The 25,882-nt window shown below is 34.4% G+C and overlaps 4 protein-coding genes across 5 annotated transcripts; 2 read left to right on the forward strand and 2 right to left on the reverse strand.

The window, feature by feature from the left end:
* Nucleotides 1-3,160: 3,160 nt before the first annotated feature.
* Nucleotides 3,161-6,996, reverse strand: LOC102587334 (uncharacterized). Its single transcript, XM_006340206.1, has 12 exons — nt 6,716-6,996; nt 5,610-5,769; nt 5,272-5,472; nt 5,125-5,189; nt 4,852-4,882; nt 4,665-4,744; nt 4,502-4,588; nt 4,333-4,383; nt 4,017-4,238; nt 3,767-3,860; nt 3,532-3,672; nt 3,161-3,338 (listed from the first exon to the last, which is right to left on the reverse strand). Exons 1-12 carry the CDS (start codon nt 6,929-6,931, stop codon nt 3,253-3,255), a joined length of 1,434 nt encoding a protein of 477 aa, XP_006340268.1. The 5' UTR covers nt 6,932-6,996; the 3' UTR covers nt 3,161-3,252.
* Nucleotides 6,997-9,461: 2,465 nt separating this feature from the next.
* On the forward strand, nt 9,462-12,216 carry LOC102587654 (50S ribosomal protein L27-like). Its single transcript, XM_006340207.2, has 4 exons — nt 9,462-9,557; nt 10,984-11,088; nt 11,425-11,549; nt 11,687-12,216. Exons 2-4 carry the CDS (start codon nt 11,007-11,009, stop codon nt 11,918-11,920), a joined length of 441 nt encoding a protein of 146 aa, XP_006340269.1. The 5' UTR covers nt 9,462-9,557; nt 10,984-11,006; the 3' UTR covers nt 11,921-12,216.
* A 952-nt stretch (nt 12,217-13,168) lies between these two features.
* LOC102587976 (protein Mpv17) lies at nt 13,169-19,062 on the forward strand. Its single transcript, XM_006340208.2, has 3 exons — nt 13,169-13,455; nt 17,021-17,112; nt 18,336-19,062. The coding sequence occupies exons 1-3, from the start codon at nt 13,303-13,305 to the stop codon at nt 18,742-18,744; spliced, it is 654 nt and encodes a 217-aa protein (XP_006340270.1). The 5' UTR covers nt 13,169-13,302; the 3' UTR covers nt 18,745-19,062.
* A 406-nt stretch (nt 19,063-19,468) lies between these two features.
* LOC102588299 (FRIGIDA-like protein 4a) lies at nt 19,469-24,817 on the reverse strand. Of its 2 annotated transcripts, XR_366744.2 has the most exons (5): nt 24,266-24,817; nt 22,145-22,521; nt 21,566-21,741; nt 20,102-20,739; nt 19,469-19,678 (listed from the first exon to the last, which is right to left on the reverse strand). XR_366744.2 is itself a non-coding variant. In XM_006340209.2 (4 exons), the coding sequence occupies exons 1-4, from the start codon at nt 24,736-24,738 to the stop codon at nt 20,167-20,169; spliced, it is 1,599 nt and encodes a 532-aa protein (XP_006340271.1). In that variant the 5' UTR covers nt 24,739-24,817; the 3' UTR covers nt 19,799-20,166. The 2 variants fall into 2 exon arrangements, 1 of the variants encoding a protein (XP_006340271.1); XM_006340209.2 differs by lacking the exon at nt 19,469-19,678 and having other exon boundaries at nt 19,799-20,739.
* Between the last annotated feature and the right edge of the window lie 1,065 nt (nt 24,818-25,882).

Here is a 25,882-nt window from a genome sequence, read left to right on the forward strand (position 1 = left end):
GGGTGGGGTGGGGTGGGTGTGAGAGGGGGGTGGGTGAGTGGGGGGTTTATGTATTCAAATTATGACAGAGAATGCTGATGAAGATGAAAAACCCTATGATTAACCGGTTGCCGGTAAATTATTAGTTGACGAGATTATCTCAACCGTTCGATTTATCTATTTTTAGTAACTTTTCAAAAATTTCAAGTTTAACGGTAAGTTTCTACTTGCTACCTGTTTCTACCGGTTCTTTTTTCCTTTTTTTTTCCTTGGTTTGTAATCATAAATACAAATATTCATTTCTTAATTGTTTAATCATAAAATCTAAAAAAAATTAATATCTTCAGATAAAGTTTGACCATGTGTTCGGTCATAGTTTTTGAGGAAAATATTTAATTTTTGTAAAGAATTGTGACTTATATTCGGAAGTTTTAAAAACTATTAAAAATACACTTAAGTTTGCTTTATCACTTTATAATGAACATATTAAGCTCCAGTCTTCTAATAAAGGAGTAAGTAGCCTATAAATGGCAAGGTATTTTTATAAAATATAAAAGTTTAAGGTCGATTTTTAATTTTTTAAAATTTTCAAAAAATAGAATCTGGCCCAAAATATTTGTCAAAAATATTTAATTTGAATTTATTGTAAAAAATGACAAAACTATATGGTCAAACATTTTTTGCTAGGTTAATAAATTTGAATTTATTGTCAAAAATATTTATAAAAAATGACAAATTATATGGTCAAACATTTTTTGTCAAGTTTTTTTTTATGGTAAAATGAGTAAATATATCACAATCTTCTATTATTAAATAATTGATTTGTAGGAGGAAATAATTTGTTTTTCAAAAAAAAGAAAAAGAAGAAGAATGAACACAATAACATTAGTTTTTAAAAAAACAATGACTAGAAAGAAAAAAAATGAAGGAAGACATGAATGCCCCAAGAAATATGGGTAAACTAATGATGGTAGGAAAGATGAGAAAAAAGATTTAGAAAAAATAAAAATATTCCTAATAAAGTAAAAAAAATTAATACATGAGTTTTTCTGTTTTTTTTTTTAAAAAAAAAAATCAAATTAGGGTGCCACATGGCAAGTTTACGTTGGTCTAAAGCTGTATCAAGAGTCTTCACGCGCTTATATTTCATGACAACATGAGTGGTGTTAAAATTAGTCAAAATGGTATATTTATTGTGGGTTTAGAAACTTTCGTGGGGTAATAGGACACCTACAAAGTTAAGGTGTCTTTTTAAAAATTCGGGACAACTTCAATGGTGACTTTATGTCTTTTCTCATATTTAAATTAAATTAACTAATTTAAAGGGGGTGAGCGCCACTCGCCTATTAAAATTCTTGGATTTATGAGAAAACATGTCAAAATGGCCCCTTTACAAATGTAATACTTTTGTGGGGTAATAGGACGCCCGCATAGTTAGAGTGTCTTTTTGGAAATTTGAGACAACTTTAGGTGTCCCTTTATGTCTTTTCTCTATGAATTTATGAAGATATGCATGCTTTTATGAAAAATGACGTAAATGATTTTGACGATGTTTTGATAGAGAGGGAAATAGACTTCAGTATTGACCTTCTCCCAGATACGCAGCCTAATTCTATTCCTCCTTATAGAATGGCTCCGATTGAACTAAAGGAGTTGAAAGAGTAACTGAAGGATTTGTTAGATAAGGGTTTCATCTGACTGAGTATTTTTTTCATTGGGTGCTCTAGTTTTGTTTGTTAGAAAGAAGGATGGTTCTCTTCGTATGTGCATTGACTATCATCAGTTGAACAAGGTGATCATTAAGAATAAGTATCCTCTCCCAAGGATAGATGATTTGTTTGACCAACTTTAAGGGGCAAGTTACTTCTCTAAGATTGATCTTCGGTCGGGTTATCACCAATTGAGGGTTGAAAGAAGATGACATTCCAAAGACGACTTTTCGAACTCGGTATGGTCATTATGAGTTTTTAGTTATGTCATTTGGGTTGACTAATGCTCTGGTGGCATTTATGGATTTGATGAATAGGGTGTTTAGACAATACCTTGATATGTTGGTGATTGTGTTCATTGATGATATTTTGATCTACTCGAGAAGTGAGAATGAGCATATTGACCACTTGAGAATTGTATTGCAAATTCTTAAGGACCAACAACTCTTTGCAAAGTTTAGCAAATGCGAGTTTTAGCAAAGGTCGGTAGCTTTTCTTGGTCATATTGTCTCAAGTAAGGGTATTGAGGTAGATCCTAAGAAGACGGATACGGTCAAGATTGGCCTAGACCTCTATCTCCTTCGGACATTAGAAGTTTCTTGGGTTTTTTCTGTATACTATAGAGGTTTGTTGAGGGGTTTTCTTTGATTGCCTCTCCTTTGACGGCTTTGACTCAAAAGAAGGCTAAATTTGTATGGTCTAAAGCATGTGAAAAGAGTTTTCAAGAGTTCAAAGATAGACTTACTTCATCCCCGGTGTTGACTTTATCGAAAGGGACGGATGACTTTGTTGTTTATTGTGATGCCTCTAGAGTTGGGTTGGGATGTGTGCTTATGCAAAATGGTAAAGTTATTGCCTATGCTTCAAGGCAACATAATATCCATGAGAAGAATTATCCTACCCATGACCTTGAATTAGCGGTGGTTGTCTTTGCCTTAAAGATTTAGAGGCATTATTTGTATGGGGTTCATGTTGATGTTTTCACCGATCACAAGAGTTTGCAATATGTGTTTAACCAAAAAGACTTGAGTATTCACCAAAGAAGGTGGCTTCAGTTATTAAAAGATTATGACATGAGTTTTCTTTATCACTACAGTAAAGCTAATGTGCTTCAAAGAAAGGTGAATGTCGGTCTACATATATCGTCGATTTCTAATCAAATCAAATCAAAACATTTATCGATTTGATTGCTATCCGTTTAATTTGATTTTTAAGAAATCTAATGATATTTCTCTCCTCTTCATTGTTAAAAAGAATTTTATTGTACAATATTACTTACTTGTGACACAATATTATGCCCAAAAAAACAACTTATCCCCAATCTCCTCTCCATTATTATTCCTGCTGTTCAAAATGTACCAGAATTTCAATATATGGAAATATTTATAACAGAAAAATTCATAAAAAAGATTAAAAAATCCTAAATAAAAAGATTTCTACTTGTTAATTTTCTATATTTTGCTCTACTAGAGTAGAAATCTCTAACAGTAAAATCACTATTGATTGTATATAGCTAATGTAGAATGGAACCAACTTGAGGGATCAGTTCCTTTCACACCATTTCTTAAATCCTATATTTGCAAAGGTTTTCGAATCCCATGTATTCATCGCGTTGGATCTTCCCAATCATATTTGAGATCCCGACTCCACCTGTCAAAACGAACAAGCAATTGAATGCAGACACGAGGAGGAAGGACGTAGAAATGTCCTACGTGATGATGAGTTACTACCTCTAAGCATAATACATGCATAAATGTGTCCTTTAACTGGGACGAACAAGTATTATAAGTTTAAGTGTCTACTTGTGCAGACTCCTCCGACTTAGAGGGGACTAGATACTCACCTAGTGATATTGCGCTCACAAAAATTGTGAAGGCAAGGATGAAGATGATAAGTGATGCCCGTCCTAATACAAAAATCAACCTCCTCACGACATGTTGCCCAACGAAAGCAGCAATAGTTGCCACAGCAACAAAGTAGAGAGCTGTAAGAAGATACAATTGTCAGTTCTGCATTGTTATGAATGAGACTGAACCAATCTGTTTTGTGTTCATAAACTTGAAGAGAATGGTACATACCATAAGGAACTGGGAAACGCTTTAGAAGGTAATACTCCACCACGGACATTGATGAGGAGAACATCATCGCAAAGGTAGCCGTGGCACTTGAGACCTAAGTAAGAGAGATGTGAATTGAAAATGATTTTTCTACATTTGAGGTAAACTTGAAGCTCAGTAAAACATAAGCACGAAAACCAGACAAGTTGGTGATATTTTTTCATTTCAACTTATGAAGAGGAACTAAAAATGTATCGCTGGTCACGCCAACCTGAGGAGGGACGCCGAGCTCCAAAAACAGTGGACCCATGATAAATCCTCCACCAAGACCAAGAAGTCCACCAACCATACCAGCTAGTATTCCAAAAGAGCAATAAGCAATCAGTTGTGTCACTCGGAAATCGGTGCCATCATCTCCTTTGGATTGAATCCTTCTCCATCCTTTGTACAGGCTAATAGCTTCATAAAAAGATACCCCAACAGAAACTGGGACCTGCAGGACGTTAAACGAGTTCATACCGATTGTTAGAATTACTTTGTGTCTTAGAAGTTTGCTTCAACATAATTTGAGATAACCAAATACAAACCTGCAACAAATTCACCACCCAGTACCATGCCGAGCAAGTAGATGTGTAAATCTATTCCAAACATACAAGGCCAGTGAGTTTACAGATTAGTACTAACCCAAAAAATGAAAAATTCAATAGTGTGACTCCTATACATCGGAACAAAGCCAGAACGATAAGAAATGAAAACCTTTCCAATTTGCAGTGCTAGATATGCAACCCAAACAAAACTGAGAAGTCCAAATTCCTTCCAGCAAACGTTCTCCATGATAGGGACCTAAAATAACATGGCTTTATAGAGTTATAATATCAGGAGAAATATAATTCTCCTTTCGAGAGTTAGGATCAGTTACCTGTGGTTCAACTGCACCCTTGGCATCACCATTGGCTGGACCTCCAGGAAGGAGCTTGTATTCTGCTTCATCAACCGTGCCTGGCATAATGCAACAAAGAAATAGTCTAATCTCCACGAGAAGGAAAATCGAAGTCAAATGCCCTCTAAACTCTTAATACAATAGAAAATTCATTTTCCTAACCTACCATTTGTTCCTAAAAGTTTAGCAGCAGCCTCCTGAAGTAACCAAAAAAAAGATGATTAGAAAAACCCAACACTTCACATGCATGACTAATTTAACACCGTTTTACTAGAATCTGACTCGATAAATAATCTCTGATTTAACTTCATGTGTTAGAATGCAGAAGAAAGAATTAATATAAGATTAAAGATTCTAACATGTTATAAAAGAACATAAAGTAGTGTACAGATCATAGTATTGCAAAAGCAGGAAATTCCGAGAATATAAAGATGATAACCTTTTTCACAATAGTTTCTTTCTTCCATGTCTCAACCCCTCTTAGAAAGGCCTTGGTTGACGTGCCTGTAAGAATCATTTCTATCAAAGTCGTGTAGGAGTAATAACGTAAAAAAACACCAATGCCATATTATGAGAGATGTTTTACCAAAAAAGAGAACAATTAGCAGAACCGTAACCATCCAATCTGCAAATATCACATTGAAAGTGACTCCAATACTAATGCCAAGCATCAACATTGGCTGAATGAGCACAGCCAAGTCATAATCAATAATAGGCATGGCAATTGTGGGATGCCTGAGCTTTAAGTTATAGTAAACAGTAGAGACTGCAGCTCCCATGATCATACCTGTCAACCGGAAACAGAAGTGATGACTCTCTTAACCAGGAGAAAAAAGTTCATAACAGAAGATGAGACCTGCTACTACATTCGAGTCATGAAAATAAATATCCAAATGGTCATACAAAATTGTCCCTTAATCTTACATTTTGAAATTGCTGTAGCTGATTTCGGATCAAATCCGACAATAAGACTAAGCATGGGTACGAATATGCCACCACCACCAACACCACCTACACTCCCAAATGCTGCGCCCAAGAATCCAATTGTGGAACCAAGAACAATTTGCCATCCAAATTTCATATCCTGCAATGACACCCCACATAGTCAACAGCATAAAAGCAGAAATGTGAGTTATGAAAATATCAACAGAGATCAAGGTGGTTATAAACTTAAAGTGCTAGTCCATATGAGGCACACCATACACCACATATTTCATGTGTTCAACAGCCCAATCGTAGCTCAGATTCTCCATGGAGGTCGGTAGCACTCTGCTATGCATAATCTCAAATGGAAAATTTACATACTAATTTGGAACATCAACTCCACATCAGCTCAGTTACATGGACATAGTAGTTATGTCCATTCGTTGGGTTCCTTCTCCTAATTTTGTTCATTTCTAACTGAACATCCAAGCTACTCTCTATCTTTTTGATGTCGAATAGTAAGTAAGCATACATCATGACATGCAAGTTTCATGTCTTCTGAAATAAAGGGGAATGAACTAAACATTGCCTCTAAATATGCATGGAAAGTGTTCCCTTCCATGTATACTAATAATTGTTTTCCCTTTGGTTAAGGGTTGCATTCACTCTCTAGTAGCTCGATCATAAAGCTTATCTTATTTGATCAATTAATGGAGCACATAATCCATTAAAATGAGCTCACTTACAATCACCAACTACTACACATTAATCAGTATTGCTGATCAAACAAATATGCACAAAACAACAACAACAACTATGCCTCAAAATGCAAACTAGTTGAGATCGACTATACAAATACTCAATATCCATTCTGATTCATTCCTATACTCAACAAACTAATCAGTCATGAAAAACTAATGATACTTCCAACCTATGTTGCTTGGACGCTTAAAAAATATTGTTAGTATTTGTCCGATCCTCCAAAAAGTAGTGTTTTTTTTCGGGGAGTCCATGCAACATAGGTTCTAACTTGATCCAAGTTAAAAGAGTGGACCAACAATTCAAAAATCAACATGAAAAACCAAACCTATAATTCCGAAATTTACCGGCCAAACATGTTGGTAACCAGATTCATTAGGCTTCCATAAGAAGTTGGCAACAGCTGAAAGGTAATCTGCATCTGAAAGCTCAGCTGCATTTTGTTCAATAACTTCCCTCTTGATTCTTCTTTCTGCTGATACAAAAATAGCAGCTAAAAGAAAACTCCATAAAATAGACAAAACTGGCCTCAAAATCTTCAATTTTCCTCCAAATCCAGCCATTCCAAACAAAGATTACACCTTTTCTCAAAAAAAGCAAAAAAAAATCAAGAAACTCCCTTTTTCACCTTTGCAAACACTATACACACAGTATATATCTTTCTCTATCTTCTAACAATTTCAAGATTACACCTTTTTCTCAAAAATCCCAAAAAAAAAAACTCGCCTTTTCACCCTTTTCAAACACTACACAGACTATATATACCTTTTCTCAAAAATCCCAAAAAGTAAAAAATCAAGAAACTACCCTTTTCACCATTTCAAACACTAAACACAAAGAATGTATCTTTCTTTATCTTCTAGCAATATCAAGATTGAAAAGAAAAAAAAATGTATGCTAAACCAATATATTTAATTTTAACTTAGAAAGTGAGGGATTAAAGATTTGATTGGTTGATGAGAAATGATACAACCAAAGAGAAAGTGAAGTATAAAGATTGTGTCTTTAAGGAAAGAAGAGATATATGTGTGGTGTGAAGGGAGAGGAAGTAGGAGAAAATGAAGGAAAGGGTGAAGGAGAGAAATGGAGTAGAAAAGAGTGGATCTTTGGTCTTTTTGAGTCTCACAATTTGAATGCATGAATCAAATATATATATATATATATATATATATATATAGTTTGTGCATGAAACAACAAAGTTTGTGAGTGTCTAACAGTATGTTATATACTTATATGATTGTTTTAATGAATATAAAATTTGATTAGATTGTATCGTTTTTCATCATTATATAATGTGAAACATCAATAAATTGAAATGATAAATCAATAAGAAAAATAGGGTAGGGATAAACCTATTTTGAGAAGGTAAGATAAAGAAAAAAAATGAGATTATTAAATTATGAAATATTAAGTAAAGACAAAATACGAAGAAAATATAAAGATAACAATGTGGTAACATCAAATCTATCGTTACACGAAATGAAAATTTCGTCGCTAAGTAATAATTGATTTAAACGATACGATACAATAAAATTTAAGTACCAATCAAGACACATGTTATTTAAATTGATAATACAATGTAATACAACGAGTAACAACCATCCAAACAAGGTGTAAGTGTTCGTTTGGTATGAGGGATAAGGGATAACTAATCACGATGTTAATTTTAGGATGAGTTTATTCCATGTTTGATTGAATTAAAATCGTGGAATAAGTTATTTTGGAATTATAGTGTTATTTTTATCCCACATTGAGGGTGTGATAACAATCTTAGGATAATTAATCCAAAAATAACTTATTCTCCGACCAAACAAGCCCTAAGTTATAACATTATACATGTGTAGACTATTTTTGGGTGAATGATTATATAAATTAGCTCATATTATACACTAATTATCCATATAATATATACTATACACTAACTTCTTGAATCTAGAAAACAGAAGGGGAGTCGAATCTAATGTTTATTAGTGATTGTTAATTTTACGGCTTGAATAAATTACACAGAGACAATTTGACCATTGCTTCAAAACTCCCTTTTCATTGTTTGATTGTTTCTTGACGATAAGTTTTAACTCTCAATGCATGTGTAGTATTGAAAAAGAAAAATAAAAGAGTGAGGTAGTACTCTCTCTTTTCATTTTTACTTGTTTACTATTTCAAAAATATTTTTTTATTTTTACTTGTCACTATTAACATAACAAAAAAAAGACAATTTTATTTTTCATGTTTTACTCCTAGCATTAATTATCTATTCCTCAAATCATTTTTCAAAACTTAATACTCAATATCAGTTAATAATGTGATAAAATGATCATGTTAATCATTGTTTTCTTAATATGTGTCTAAGTCTAAATGTCACAAGTATAAGTGAACGGAAGGAGTAATATTTTTTACTTCTATGCAGTGAAGATCATATGACATGATAATTTTGAATTTCATATATCCCCCCCCCCCCCTCCTGACATTATACAAGTTTGTGCTATGTGAAAAAATAATAATATTTTTTTGGTTTCTCAGTCGATGTAATAAACAATATGATTATATAAGTCACAAAAAGAAAAGGGAAAATTACGTGGTTAAACAAACATACATTAGTTAATTAGTCATCATAGTTATATTTTTAGATAATTACCACTCGCGATCAACATTCAGTGATAATTATGTGGGTTGAGTTTTCAAGTTTGTATAATTCGCACGTTTGTATAGTTCAAAATTTGTTTAAATTTTGTATAAAATAATTTTGTAGGATATATTTTGTATAACTGTTTAAAGCTCAGATGTTTATGTTTGTATAATTTCGTTATTTTGAGTTTATACAAAAATAGCTCAATTATGCAAATGTACCCGTGAATTATACAAACCCAAGAATTATACAAACAAGACAGCTTAAACTATAGCTATATCCCGTAAATATGCAAATTATAGCTATAGAACATAATTAAGTTTATTATATTGACTATTTGCGGAAATTTCTCAAAAGAAAAATCAGTTTGGGCCTGATTAGATTGAAGACAGGCCCAATGGACTTCAAACTCAAAGCCCAAATGCTATTAGTGGATTATAACTTATACGGATCTAAATACGGAGTGATATCAGCACCAAATTGAAATTGCTCGGCGCGTTCAGACCACTCTCAGCCGGCGGCGAACTTCCTCCTCTCCGTCTCCTTCTCCGGCCAATCAAGTGGTAAGTTCCTCCTATATCTCTTTCTGCTTACATTTTTCTCTCACGCGGCAAAAACCCTAATCCATTTGATTTCCCTATAATAAGCTCCAAATTGTAAATTGAATTGCAATACTCTCCCTGCATAGAGAAAGCCTAAACTTCAATTTGTGTCTTTCTTTGTGCTTTAATTTCTACGATGCAAAGTATAGCTGGTTCCATGCGGCGTTTAATGAGGAGTGTTGTGGTAGGCTGACGGTCAGGCTAAAATATAGTATTAACTGTACTCTGAAAACTGAATCCCTTGGAGCTGAGTGTGTTCATAGTTAACTGACAGTTTGAAGATGTGAGCTGCACTAATCTGTTTTTAGTAGTAATCAATTCCTGTGAACTCCGATGGTTCTCCAGTGACTAGGAAATGAGCTGTTATTTCAGCTTATTTGATAATGGCTGGTTCAAAGTTGCATCAATCTACATTTGAGTGTTTGTATTAGTAATCATTTTTCTGTGTTGTCCTGTAACATTAATCCGGAAATGATTTGGGACAAAAAATGGATTTCTTTATCCTCATATTGTGAGTTTTTAGTCCTTTGGGACATAGTCCTATGTTTTGAATGATGTACCAAATCCTTCTAATTATTTTTGGCCATCGGCAATCTTAGCTATTTCGATATCAACCAATCTAAAATATCCGTGAAATCTTAATCAGTTCATCCAGATGGGACGTTGAGTCTTGTTTAGTATGCTGGAGAACATGATAATTAGTATTTCTGGTAATGCATAATTTCTACCAATGTTATCTGTAAGACTTGTAGAATGCTTCATCAGCCGCTCCTCTCTATTAGGATAGACTCACAGTCACAGAAAATAAGTCTATTTGAATCTGTGATTTTATCACTTGTAACTATGTTATCTTCCTACACATTTTGAACTCTTGTTTACTGTGTGTATATATATTCGTCAGGGAAAACAATTTTGTGTGACTCAATATTGATTGTTCTTGCTCTATTATGGTATCATTGTCTTCTCCTAGACAAACACTTAACATTTCAACTTCCACACATTCTTCTCCCTCTACTTCCCTCATTCCAACACCAAATTCTTCTTCCTCAAACCCAACTATGATCATTGGGTTCAATAGGATCAGTTGATCATGAGTCTTCTAATCTCATCTCTTACTGTAATCTTTACCTTATCAAATAAATAAATAATTTTTATTCCTTACTGATGAAACACTATCCTTGGGGTTGGCATTACCATGTCTGAACAGATTTGGGCACCCTTGGAATGCAGCCGGTTTACCTAGTTGTATGCTTAATTTACTATTGTCGGGGTTCATACTTTATTCTCTGTGGGCCAAATACAACTATTTATTTGTTGCATATCCTGAAGCTGATGCATCGGCATAGTTTTTTCATCTCTAACATACATTATTATTTGTTATCTTCAGTGTCAGGCTTGGTGAATGACAAGATGAACACTGCAACATCATTATTTAGGAGGTTAAATATCAGAGATTTGGTATCAAGGACACCTACTTATAGTGCCCCTAGTGGTATGTATTTCATTGTGCTCTTTCATGAAGCATCGGCTTTCAAAATAGATAAAGATGACATTTGTTTTAGTTTTCGTAAAACCAACAAATTTGAAAGAATTGTTTAATGAACTGTTTCCATTTTAAAATCTTACTAAAAAAATAACTGTTATTTATTCTCTGTAGGGAGCTGATTTATATTTCTTAGCACTTTGTACTCTTCATTTTCTGCATCTACTGGATGCCATCAATGGAATCAATTGCTTCATCAAACAAAAAGTTTGTGCAAAAACTCCAACAAATGCCTCTAACAAGCTTTGAATTTTCTGATCTATGTTTTGCTTGTGAAAATTTCAGAAGTATCTGGGGATGGATTGAGCTTGATGTTTAAACGTTGGGCTACGAAAAAGACAGCAGGATCCACAAAGAATGGCCGTGATTCAAAACCAAAGAATCTAGGGGTGAAGAAATTTGGTGGAGAGGTAAGGATTCTCTTCGTTGATGACATAGAGACCATGGAAAAGAAATTTTAATAAAACCATTGTACACCACGCATACCTTCAAGGAAATTCCTTGCGCTCTTTAGTATTCTTACTCTAATACCAATTTTCGGATGCAGAGAGTGATACCTGGAAATATTATTGTTCGTCAAAGGGGAACCAGATTTCATCCTGGAAACTACGTTGGAATAGGGAAAGATCACACACTCTATGCTCTGAAAGAAGGTTGTGTCAAGTTTGAGCACCACAAGTTGAGTGGTCGCAAGTGGGTTCATGTTGAGCCCAAGGATGGCCATGTACTTCACCCAGTTTACTCGAGTACTGCAGCTCCCGAGCTCAACACAGCAACTTAAGCTTCTCTAACCGTTGAGTCATTCATGGAGCACGAGTATAATAACGAAAACGATCTGAGATCATTTCAGAAAGCAGCCCAGCTCCTCTACATTAAAGCTAATGAAACCAAGTTATTTTTGCCTTGTATTCTCCAGTTCATATTTCACTTGTTTGGAATCAATGCACTTATTGTAACTGGTAAAGTGCAAAATAGTTAAGTCGATGAGCTAAAAAAAAAAAACAGCATCATCTACGCTACGTGTGGTGTAGTGGTGGAACTGTTTCACTCTTAACCCGAGGTTTGTGGGCTCATAAATGCTAAATGAAAAACAAATAGAAAGGAATAATAAGGATTATAGAAGTTTAAGGAGCACCACATTTTGTTGGGCAGACAGTAGAAAGTAGTACAACACGCATAAGAGATTAGTTAGCTCCTTCCATTCATTTTTTATTGGTCTGACTAATTTAAAAATAAATTTTTATTTGTTAATTTTAATATATTAAAAAAATAATTTTTAAAATTTTATTCTCAAAATTAATTACTTATATCTCAATTTTTTTGCTAAAATTGACACTTTGTTTGGATGGTTGTTACGTATTGTTTCATAATGTATTGTATTGTGTTGTTTTAATGAATGTAATGATTGAATAGATTGTATCATTCTTTGTCGTCACATAATGTCACACATCCATAATTTGAATGATAAACCTACAAGAAAAATAGGGGTATATGGTAGAGCTACTATGAAAATATAGGGTAAAGATTAAATATAATTATTAAATAATAAATAAAGATAAAATGAAAAGAAAATATTAAGATAACGACGCCATCACACCAAATCAGTCGTTACATAAAATGATTCTTTTCGTCGTTACCTAACGATGGATTTAAACAATACGATACAATAGAATTTAAGTAGCAATCAAAACAAACATTATATTTAAACTAACAATACAATACAAGTAACAACCATCCAAAATATTTTAAGATGTATTTTTTAATCATATTAATATAAAAATAATTGCAATTTATAATAAAAAAAAATTTATAATCTCAAAACATCTAAATTAAAATATTGAGTTGATTTAGTACAATTTAACTTCAAACAATAGTTAAGTTGACTCTCTTAAAATGATACGTGACAAATAAAAGTAACAAATGTATGATAGAATTTTTTTAATATTTAATTATTATTTTTTAAAATGTGTGAACAAGTAAAAATGAACGGAAACGAGGATATTTAAAAAGAGTGGTAATAATTGGGAGAGAAGAAAGGGGAAGAAAGGGTTGTTTCATTGGGATTTATTTTGTCAAAAAAGGGTCAAAAGAAAGGCAAAATTAGCAGCAGCCATCAATATTCAATCTTTCTTGTGCATTGTGTATTAGGTTTTGATTTTTTACATGTTGCGGTTGTGGAAATGGTACCAAAATTGCTTGGCTTTACATCCGGTGAAGACTCAGGTCATCAGCTCCGGTCTTATTTGGGGTCTCGGCGACGTATCTGCTCAAGCCGTCACTCATTATACTGCAAAGAAACACCATCATCTTCATCCTGTAAGTTTTTGTTTTTTTTACTTTTTTGGTGTATTGGGGTTGTTTTCTTGTCAATTTAGCATTTGGGGTTTTGGAATAAGGGATAAAGATTGAATTTTTGGGTACTTTAGGAGTGGACAAAGCATGTTTCCAAGGGAATACGATTCATTGTTCCTGGTGTGTGTTAGAACATGAATATTTTGGTGATGTGGTAGATAGTCTGGACTCTATTATGTTTATTTTCTTGGAGTTGTTAGGAATGGAAGAGTAACAACTTGTCTGTTTGGTATTTGTATGAGTTCTTGTTTCTATTGTACCTGTAGCTTGGTACCCCATTAGAAGAGAAATCTAAATAAAATAAAATTTATATGATTTATAAAACCGACCCGACTAGTTTGAGAGCAAGATATAGTTGTTTTTTTATGTTGAGGGATAAAGAGGTGATGGTTGACTATGTTGGTTGGACTATCCAAAATTGTTGCTGCACCTATGTTTGATTCTCCAAAATGCACTATTTTTGGAGTATCTAACAAGCACCCATTGACGTTTTTGGAGAGTCCGAGCAACATAGATGGTCAAATCGTAGTGTGAGGAGCTTAGATCTCAATGGTTCCTTACCCTGTTCTCCAGTTTGGACTTATCTGTAGCCTAAGGACCTAAGAGTAGTTGGACCAACAAAAGACTGTTCTTATCATCTAGAGTTATTTAAATAGCATCATCGACCAATGAGTAATGTAAGATTGACATGCTAGCACTTTGTATATTCTGCAGCCTCCTAGCATCTTGCTACAACATTTTTGTTGCTTCTTTTTTTGATCTTGTGGCTGGCTCTCTGGTCTTAACTTTTATCATGTAATAGAGCTAGCATATCTACTTTTGTACTCTTTGCATCTTCTTGATGCCGGTAATGAAAGAACTTACTTCATAAAAAAAAAACATTTTTGTTGCTTCTACCAATGTTTGAAGGAGGGAGAGGGGAAGGGTAAAGGGACGGGGCTAAAAAAAATTACTTCCCTTGTGTTTATCCCACTCTTCAAGGTGTTTGGAAATGTGCTTTCTACTCCCTCTTTCACTTTCTGACAAAACATGCCATTTTTCCCTTACCCTTCCTCTTTTATCTTCTGTCCTGTTGCTACTCCTCTTTCATCTGAACTTACTAATAATCTTTATAAGTGCTAAACTTTGAGTTTGTTTTGCCCGAGGCATGTTGTTTTCACTTTGTTTAATAGTCAGAAAAGCTCTTTCCCTTGACAACCTTATAATAAAACCCCAAGATACGGGTTCACAATCCTTTTCAATTACAAGTTGAGGTCACCAATTTCTTTGTATTGACTATTATTTTACTATTTAGTGATTAAGTCAGCCACAGCAATATGATAAAATTGGAACGATATAGAGAAGATTAGGATAACCACTTCACAAGTTCTCGGTCCAAATTTTGCTCATAGATACATTTCTCATCAAATAAAAGTTCAAATCGAAATATTGACTAGGTCCCCTTCAGAAAAAATATTGACGACGCAAAATATTCAATTTCTTCTATGTTCCTTCTTTTATTGAGTGGAAATGATGTGAACTATAGATAGTAGTTTCTGAAGTTTAATTTGTCAAAGGTATTATTCAGGAGAACTTCATTGTTGTTCAACTTGTAAATTAAAAAAGGCTAGTTGTATCCACATTTTCATTGTTTTTGGCCCTCCCATAAAGAATGTTTAGGAGGGTACTTCTTGATAGTTCGTCAGCTTTACTGAAGAACAATGGATTTGGAAGAATTTACAAAATGTAACTGTAAAACAAACAACATTCAGTGGATTGAAAAACTACAATTAAGCTAAATATATATAAGGTGAAACCGATGTCAACTAAACTTAAAACCATCGTAAATTCAGACTCACATACAAGATACAACGTTCAATTCTAAGTTTAAATATATATAAGGTGAACCCATGTCAACTAAACTTAAAACCATTGTAAATTTGGATTCACATACAACGATACAATTTTAAGTTTCTAATTTAGAGTTTACGACCAGTTTTGTTGGCCCTTCTGGGGATATCCAACTTAATTACTAGTTTTCCTTTACATTCTAATTTTTTTTTTGACAAAGGTAACAGTTTTGTGTATTAATCTTTAGCACTAAAGGCTGGGATCCCAAATTTACATCATGGAGCTACATACAGTTGCGTGTACTTAAAACAAAACCAAACTAGATCCTACTTCATCTTACAAAGGACCTAGGATATCTCTAACCGCTATAGGATCATCTACATACTCCGAACTGCACCAATAGCAAAAAGTGATTATGCAGTTCATTTTAATCCTGTGTAAAGGACTACTAATACTCTCAAAGCATCTCATATTTCTCTCCTTCCATATGGTCCACCAAATCACTGCTGGGACAATCCTCCATCTGCTTTGGTCTGTATTGCCACTGCCTTCATTGTTCCAGCTTTCTATAGCCTGACTTGCCCTTTGTGGCATGGTCCAGTTTCTAATTTCCTAATTTTCTTTTGTAAAAAAGCAATAATGGGCTGATTTTTATTGCAACACACACCTTTTCTTTTGGTGAGTGCACTGGAGCTCTGCCTTAGCAAGATCAGTGGCGAATTTAGAGCCAAGAAATAGGACACCGACACCGGTGGTCTCTTCGTAAAATTAGATATTTTATATATATATTTTTTAAAATTTGTATAATATTATATTCTGGCACTCGTACTACAAGAAGTCTAAATGGTCCACATGGTTAAATGTTGAGCTTTTGACCTTGAGGATTAAAGATCAATTTCCACTTCAATACATTTTACTTGGTGCACCCATGTTTGAAAAATCCTAGATTCGCCTCTGAGCAAGATGAAGCAGCTAGTATAAATAACACCTAGCTTCAAGGGTCAATCCCACTTTTAACAACTGAGTTTTGCTGAGGAGTGCAATGCTTATTCAGAATTTACTTATTATGCATGTTAGATAAGTGGTTGACTGTTTCTGTTTCCTCTAACAGAAAAGAAACAAAATGAAGGACTAAGTGTTTTTTCGTGTGTTACTGATACACAACTACTCCCTCTGTTTCAATTTGTTTGGCTTGATTTGGAGTATGAGCATCAAATTAACTAATGTTCGGTGAGAATCCGGACATAGAATCTTCAACTTTTTTTGAAATAAAACTTACATATTTAGAAATTACGTAAAAAGTTCTATAAGTCATAATAGTTAACTATTCAAAAGTATTTAGTAAGTATGATCAAAGAAAATATCCTTTGATTGTCCAAATATTAACTACGACAAACAAATTGAAACAGAGGGAGTATCATTTACTCAATATTTGCTTGTCAAAGCGGGAAGATCAATTTTCTTTGTAAGTTCTTTCTCCCCCCTTCTTTTTTGCCTTTGCTACAATCTTTGTTAGTTCTTGTGATTGCTGAAGTGTGGACAGATCTGATTCCTTTCTATTCTAGTTGTACTGAAGTTGTTTGCATGAATCTTCTCTTTAAAAATTTAGGCAGTCTGATTTTCTTGTAATAGCTGTGTTAGCCCTTTTGGACTACCTCTGATATTATTTATTGGGAAATGTGATTCTTCTTAACTACAGGATGAAGATAAAGAATTTGCAATCAACTGGAGACGAGTTGCCACAACGAGCTTGTTCGGCTTTGCATTTGTTGGACCTGTTGGCCACTTCTGGTAGACCTTTCCTTATTCATTTTCTTCTGCGTAGGTTACTGGTTTGCCAATTTTCACGGAGTGACCTTGTTTTTATCTTTGATGAGCAGTAATCTGTGATTAGTATTACTTCATGGGGTGCATTTTTTTCAAAGGGTTGTCTGGCATACTGGCATTGTTATGTCACAGTTATCAAAATGTTCTATATAATAAAAATATACTTGTTTCCTTTATCAAATAAGTAAAAAATGTGGTCTCAAATTTACTGGACCTTCGACCTTCACAACTATCCTCTTGAAGTTTCTCAAAATGGGGCGTTGATGTGAATCAATTGTAATCTAGAATCTTTATATATTAGAACCTCAGTAACTAACTAGTAATTGTGAGATCAATTTCATACTTGCTGCTATACTTTGTTCAACAATTTCTTGCTGCATAACCTTTCATATGTAGTTAGTAATGCCACAGAGGGATGTGCTCTTATTTTGGCTCTTATATGTGTTGCGATGGTTGAATCTTATTTTAAATAAGAATGTTGGATAGATTTCTTATCTTGGTTTCTGATAAAAATGAGCTTTCTGCAACTTTACATAGGTTAGCAGTAAGATTTTTTCTTTTAGCAGTAATTGCATAGTGGAATTATGTCTTCCTTCGCATCTATCTCTTTAAAGCTTTGGTCAAAGAAGCATTAGAACGTTATTGTGGCTTGTTGGATATATCTTCATTTCCTCTCTTTATGGACCACAATCAAAATGTCTAATCTATTGATTTATGTCACTTCATTGAAGTAGAATGTAGTGGAATTTGATCCAGTTTGAACATTTAATAGATAAATACCGGAGTTTTAGTTTAGAACTAGTGCCTTATGGTATTGTGCTCTCAATTATGCAGTTTTTCAAGGTTTAAATTCTATCCTAATCTCTGGATGCTCATAGATTTAACAAGTACTCATACTTGTGCCGTCTTCCTCCCTTTATTAATTGAGGCCTTTAGTCTGTTTGACTTAATTTATTTGAAGACTTGGCATAACATAATCCAAATCAGAGTCAGACTGAGACTAAATCTTTTCATGTGCACTAGGAACTAATTTTTTGATGTGCTAGAGCATTTTTTGTTTTCAATAAATTACTGTTATGTTGTGACAATTGAAAGTAATATTTATGAGTTATAATTGAAAAGACTGCAGATAATTTTTACTTCTGTAATGTTTGGGGTGAATGGATCTCACTGTATTATCTGTTTAGGTATGAAGGGTTGGATCGCGTCATAAGACTGAGATTTCAAATGCAACCTAAATCCCTGCGGTTTGTTGCTACAAAAGTAGCACTTGATGGTATAATCTTTGGGCCCCTGGATTTACTTGTCTTTTTCACATATATGGGTTACTCCACTGGCAAAAATACTGCTCAAGTTGTGGAAGGTGTGAAGAGAGACTTTCTTCCAGCTTTAATACTAGAGGGAGGTATATGGCCTATTGTCCAGGTCGCCAACTTCCGCTATATACCAGTTAGATATCAGCTCCTTTATGTCAATTTCTTCTGCTTGCTTGATAGCTCCTTCCTTTCATGGATTGAGCAGCAAGAAGATGCTGCATGGAAGCAATGGTTGAAAAACATTGTGCGCTTAAAAGAACAGAAGGAGGAAGGTAGATGATTCCTTATTTCACTAGGGATACGCATTGGCTTTGTTAATCGGGAATAGTGATATTAGTTATAGAGACATGTGAAGTATTTACAGGAATCTTGGAGAGTGTCGATTTGAAAATTGGTAGTTCGATTCAGTAAAAGTGATAGCACTTTGTCAAGCTACACTATTATCTATTGAAGCTTAACATAGCTATTATGTTCCTATCTGTATCCACTATACATTTTGATTGCTCCTGCCTCATATTTTGACATTTGGGGTTAATTTTGAGAAAGATAATTCCCTTTTTATTGAGAAATTGAATTCAATTGCTATCAAGCACTGAAATCTGTTGTCTTTTGTCTTTGTTAATGTTATATTTTGTTCTTCAAGGAACTGATGGGCATGGCTGAATACAGACCATGGTTGAGCAGCGATAGTTTTAATAATTACATATGTTGTCCGAGTTTCGGTCTTATGGGCCATGGAACTGTATATAGTAAGCTTGGCCATGATTATGGAAATGTAGCCAAAATGTAAGATGATACCATGTTACAGCAAATTGAACTGTTTAATTTGTGGATCTTCTGTGATGGCATATTCCATGCTACAAAGAAATAATTGAACTTAAAAATTATTAAGCTTTATAAATTGTACTACTACTGCTACAACTTCACAATTGATCATAGACAAAATAATTTGAACATTCAACACTCAATCTTTATAAAACCACTTGTAAATTATATTTGAGACATTGCAAACTGAAAAGTTTCATTTTCTTCACAATGTGGAATAACAAAGATGGTTTTACAGACTTTTAAGTTAAAATGAATCACTACGTTCCTCAATAAACTATACATAGTTTTAGCATTAAAGGTACACCTTAAAACATGCTACAGAAGAGGTGAATCAATATCCATCTATAACACTTCCTTCTGCACCGCAAAACTTTCAGAACTTGCATCTGCAGGGACAATTTACTTCATAAAGAATTGCAGTAACAAACTATATACAGAAAAGAAAATTATAATAACATGTAGACGCTCCAAAGTTCTCGCGCTCACTCTTGCTTCAACGGGATGAGTCAGTCAAAAACAAATGAATTTTACCAACCAGAGAAGTAAACTGAGTACAAAAATCTGCTCATTAACACCTACTTACAAATGAACAAGGAACCTGACGTAAACCTACTTCTGCAAAATGAAGTTAATAATGTAGCACCCCAACGTCCAAATACACAACAAAAGGAGCGATGGATAGCAAGAGGAACAATCTTTATAGCTTTACTAGTAAAGATGCAGAACAAAAAGTGTGATGCAAAAGATAATTAAGCAAAGCATAGCCTTAAGAAAGTCAAAAACTGTGGACGCACATGTTAAAATTATACCTTCTATGTATAAAACAGAAGGTGCAGCTACAAATGTCATCTGGATTATTTTTGAGTAGTTGGTACTACTGTGGGGGGTATGAAGGTGGGTATGCAGGCGCCGCAGGAGTGAGAGCATAATCATATGCACTATAACCAGCCTCCCCTCCATATGATCCATGATAACTCCGCACTCCACTAACTCCAGCTTCTTGAAGTGCATATCCATATTGTGGAGCAAGTATAGCCGGACTTTGAGTGTGAGTACCGCTATAAACTGGAGCATATGAGACCGTGCTAGGTGCTTCATATACACTCTGGCTGGTGTAGCTATGTGCCCCTGTATACCTAATTGGTGGAGCCTGATGTGATTGAGGAGGATTCCTGGAGCGGAAAGCTGTGGCATTTGACGATCTTCCAGATTTAACAGGCCGAGAGGTGGACGGGCCACTGGACCTGCCAGTGCCACCTCCACGACCCCGCTTTTTTGAAGGCTTGTTCTCAGGAGTTGTGCCCATTTTCTTTTTTGCTTTGGCCTGCTCCAACTCAGTTACCCGTTGTTTAAGTCCTTCTAAAGTAAATTCTTGTTCAAGCTTGTGATCTTCCACACATTTTATTAAAGCCTTAGTAGCTTCCAACTCTATGCTGTTAGCTTTGTCCTGAGATATAAGTCACTCTTATCGAATACTGACAAACAAATATATAAAAAACGAGGGAAGACATAAAGAACAATAGAACAGATTCATAAAGTAGACACAGGAATAACTGAGTATCTCACAAAGGATTTACAGCAGAAGGTGCTTGGACAATTTTGAGGTGGTACTTAAAGTCTTACGGAGCGTACCCTCCTCCTTTTACAATTTACTGACAAAATATACTTTTTTTATGGAAATGATAGTCTGTCATCGATGACTGTCTTTCCCCAAACTTCGCTTTAAAATAACATAGGCAGGTTTCGCTGTTAAAAAATATTTATGTGACATCTACACTAAGGGTGTCCACTGCGCCGGGATGTCCCGGACTGGCCCAGTACCGGTTTGATAGGGTTTGACGGGTTTAGGGGATGGAACAGGTCATCATTTGGGCCATGTATCCTGGACCAGTCCAATCACAGTACCAGCCCAGTCCCCGAATTTAAAAAAGAAGAAAAAAAGTAGGCGTTGCCAATGAATGCTTTTGTCTCCCCTAGTGTTTCGTCCCCCCCCCCGGTCATTCTATAAGTCATCAAATTAATCTGCAATCTTCCAGCAACTGACTTCGCTTAAAACTGAGAAGGAATAAAAGATACAGAGAAAGGAAATGAACAGAGAATTCTTTCTCCATTCCTTGGATCCAGGGAATTCACTCCTCTGTGATCTACGAAACATAATAATATACTTGAATATCACTTGTCATCTGGGCAAAAAATGAAATTAAAAAGAAGGAAAACAGACAGGCAACCACAGTGAAGGAGAAAAGAGGGGCTGGATAGAGAAATATACGCACCACTGCAGCTGAACTAAATTTTCCCTTCTTTGATATGTTATTAGCATTTCTTCGGCAGTTCCTGAGAGATAACTTAAGAAGTGAGAGTGGAGGGTATCTCTCTGATAATCCAGACTCTGTAGCAAAATAAACTGCTTCAACCTCTTTGCCGCTCTTCAACAGCTCTTCAATAATATCTGATCAAAGAGAAGGAAACTCCAAGTGTCAGGCTGTTCATATATATTTTTTTATAAAATAGTAATTTGATTTATATTTGGACACAAAAAAACCCAAATACAAGAACTACACCAAAAAGTAAAAAACCTAAAGAAATATAGGGTAAAAATTCTGCATTATATATTCCAGTTGCTAGCAAAACACTAAACAGGTCCTTTCCCAATTTGAATATTTTCCAGAGCAAAGTAAGAGAAGTATCTTAAACCAAATACTATATCTTACCGCATCAATCCAGTTTAAGTTTCTCTAGCCAACTATATTCAAATTTTGTAATGCCTATATGGAGGATATTGGAAATCAAAGTTTTCTATGACATTAATTCCACAGATAATAGCAACTTAAGTAGTTCATTAAAGAACCTACCTCCTATTTTGTTACCAAATCCAAAGGCAACGGCAAGCTTTGGCATATCTTTCCTGTTAGCAAACTCCAGCACCAGCTTCCTAAGGAACTCCTCCTCAAACCTCTCTTTTAGCGCAAATGCGATAACCAACTGCAAAAACATTGTTGCTTCAGCAGCGCAAACTCCACTGCTTCTGTCCCCACCGCCCAAAACTCCCTTCCATTTCTCCAACACCCTTGCTGCCCTCTCCTTCAAACTCCTCCCTGCACCATAACCCCCTTCCGCAGCTGGCACAACTGACTGAATTAACATATCACAAGCCCACCTCCTATCTGCCAGTATCGCTTTCTTCTCTACCTTCCTCCCCACAAACTCCTCTGCTGCATCCAAGATCAACCTGAAGGACCCAGCAAAAAGAATGATAATAATAAGATGACCAAAAACACCTAACATACAATATGAGCTTCGAAGTCTCTACTTTGCTTTGACATATGCAGTGATAACTCTGATTCTGACCAAACCTGTCTCCTTCCCCGTCATCCAAACCCCAAAAAAAGAACAAAAAACAAACATAGAAACCCTATAAAGATGCATAACTGTGAAAGCCAAGGAAGTGTTACAGTAGGGAGAAAATCTTCTAAGTGTTTGGTTTTAATTACTTCTCCAAGAAAATAAATATTTTAAGTCAAAGGATAAAGAGAAAGTTCCTAAAGACTTCTATAAGACAAAAAGACAAATGGATAACTTCCATAGACTATTCCAACAACTGAGAGTCGAGCAACCAAAAGCTATTAATCCAGATCACTGTTGTTTAGCTCATCCTTTTATGTTCAACACATTCATTGGCTCATTAGGAAATATTGTGTTGCCTTGCATGTTTGTGTTGAAGATGCAACATAATTTTAGAACTGTGAATTGGAATATTTCCTTCTTTTAGTGTCTGGAGCTCCTTCTTGAGGCACACCCATATCTACAGAGTATACAACAAACTTTTTTTTTTAACAATGGAGTGTACGACAAACTATTACTCTTTATTTCATAGAACTCCTTTCACAGTCTATTGATTTTTATTCACAGCCATAATTCATTTCTTGATATTTAATTGAATTGCTATTAACTATTGCCTTTGTCCTAGTGCCACTTTTTTTACCATAGCACAAAAAGGTAACTACTAGTAACAAAAATAAGTGTGTGAACGCAGATGCTAATTGATCATATAAGTAGTCGGTGCAATCTTTCAGCATAGTCCATATGTATGTGGGTGCAAAAATTTAAAGACAACCCAACCCTGATTATAGGGTCAATTAAGTCCCTAGGATTAATGTCGAAACAATAGGGAATAACCTTAAAGTGATCATTTGACAATTCTATTTGGTACATATGCATCAGTTTTTCCCTGATACCTTAGATGGAGTGGAGAAGCTTATGTAAATGTGCTGACATGAAGATAAGCTTCTTCTTTATGTCTTGGAATACGGTAGGATAAACTTAAAATTTATGTCAAGCACCTTGGAAGTTATAAGTTACAATCTTTTTGGTTCATGATTTATGAGACATGTTATCATTATGTAATGAAGTGAGTGATCCCTTTAGTTCTTTATCACTGCTTATCTTATCTGAAGCAAGAGTCACTGTTAGATTCTAGAATGAAATGGTTTCACTCTAAAAAAACAACTTGGGCATTATAGAGTGCTGAAAATATCTCCTATTACTTACCAACTGTTTATTGATCTCTGATTTAAAGAATATTAGTCTGAACTCTGAAATATTATCCCTTTACAACTCGCTTGGATGATTGTTACCCATTGTATTGAATTGTATTGTTAGTTTAAACACAATGTTTGTTTTGATTGTTATTTAAATTTTCTTGTATTGTAATGACGAAAAGTCCCAATTTGCCTAACGACTGATTTGGCGTGATTATGTCATTACCTTAATTTTTTCTTAGCTCTACTCAATGATCTGTTTTTTTCTGGTCGGTTGATTGTTCAAATAGTTGCTGTGCACATTATGTAACAATACAATATATCTAAACGTTGTATTCATTGAAACAATACAATACATTATGAAACGATACGTAACAACCATCCAAATAGAGTGTTAAGCAAAATGCATCATAGAGTAATCTAAAAGAATCAAACCTCATTGGATCCACAGAACTTTCAAGTGCAGCAGCAATCTCCATCCTCAAACCCGTAGGCTCCTTCCTCTTAGTCTGAATAAATCCAACAAGGCCGCTAGCATCCATTCTCTTACAGTAACTCCTCAACACTTCAGCCAAGCTTTTCTCGCTTAAATCCCCCAAACTCTCAATCTCAGAGATAGCAGCATCCTTCATCTCCACAATCCGAGCACCCATGCTCGATTCCCGATCGGGTAAGGCATTCTCTCGATTCTGTATCTTCAGTAATGCATCTTCCGTCTTATCCTTGAAAATTTTGACATGAGTATCGAGGGTTTCCGATTTTTGACAGAGAGTATTGTTTATGTTGGTGAAATGGGTGGTTAGGGCTTTGTTGAGGTCAGTTATGGTGGTGAGTAAGGTCTGTCGAGCTTCGAGGTTGTTGAAGAAGGTATGAATCGGTTCAAGGTTCGTTACAGTATCTGCCGCCATGGAAATGGAGCTTTTTTACACTGCAAATTTGTGGAAGAAAGAAGATATACAAACAATAAGCCTTTGAGCCCATGTTGATGTTATTGGACTTCCAATTACTCAACAAGGCCCACAGTCATTTATCAAAAAAAGTCGAGATAATCTTGAATTTCTATTTCGTGATTTATTATTTCAAAAATAGCGATATCCGATCCTCAAAAATAGTGTACAACCTAAAATTTTCACTTTTAAACACGCACAATTTCAAAACATATGATCGGGATTTCGAACACATTGTTTGGATGGTTGTTACGTATTGTTTTCATAATGTATCCTATTGTGTTCTATTGTATCGTACTGTATTGTTTTAATGAATACAATACTTGGATAGATTATATTATTCTCAACTGTTACATAATATCACACATCCATAATTTGAATAAAAAACCTACAAGAAAAGTAGGTATGAACTAGAGTTACTATGAAAAGGTAGGATAATAGATGACATATGATTTTATTAAATAACAAATAAAGACAAAATGAGAAGAAAATATTAAGGTAACGACGCGATCACACCAAATCAATCGTTATATAAAATGAGTCTTTTCACCGTTATCTAACGATGAATTTAAATAATACGATACAATAAAATTTAAGTAACAATCAAATCAAATATTATATTTAAACTAATAATATAACGGGTAACAACCACTCAAACAAGGTGAGTCCTCAATGTTATTGCATTAGGCACACATTATGTCGGATCATTATTTTATAAAGTTATTATAAATAAAGAAGAGCAAAAAATACATTTAAGAACGGTGAAATGCAAGTGACACAATATTTTTTTTTTAATTTCTCCTTCAATGTTCATTTTTCGTACTTAAGTTCAATTAATCAGAATTTATGTTAAGAAAAACCTATTTAAAGTGAAAACGCTTTTTAATAATGTTATTTTTTATATTTAAAAAGTCAAATCTCTACCAAACTTTTATCAGTGAAACGATACATAATCAAAATTGTTCAACAACAGAAATGAAAAGAAGTATTACTAAAATTGTTTAAAAGAATAAGACAAATATAGTTAGTCGATATAAAGAGTCCAATTACTTTTGAAGACTAGCAAAAATTTAATATATAACAATAATAAGACAAAGGTGTCAAC

The sequence above is a fragment of the Solanum tuberosum genome, unplaced genomic scaffold, assembly GCF_000226075.1.
Source record: "Solanum tuberosum cultivar DM 1-3 516 R44 unplaced genomic scaffold, SolTub_3.0 scf00017, whole genome shotgun sequence".
Classification (NCBI taxonomy): domain Eukaryota; kingdom Viridiplantae; phylum Streptophyta; class Magnoliopsida; order Solanales; family Solanaceae; genus Solanum; species Solanum tuberosum.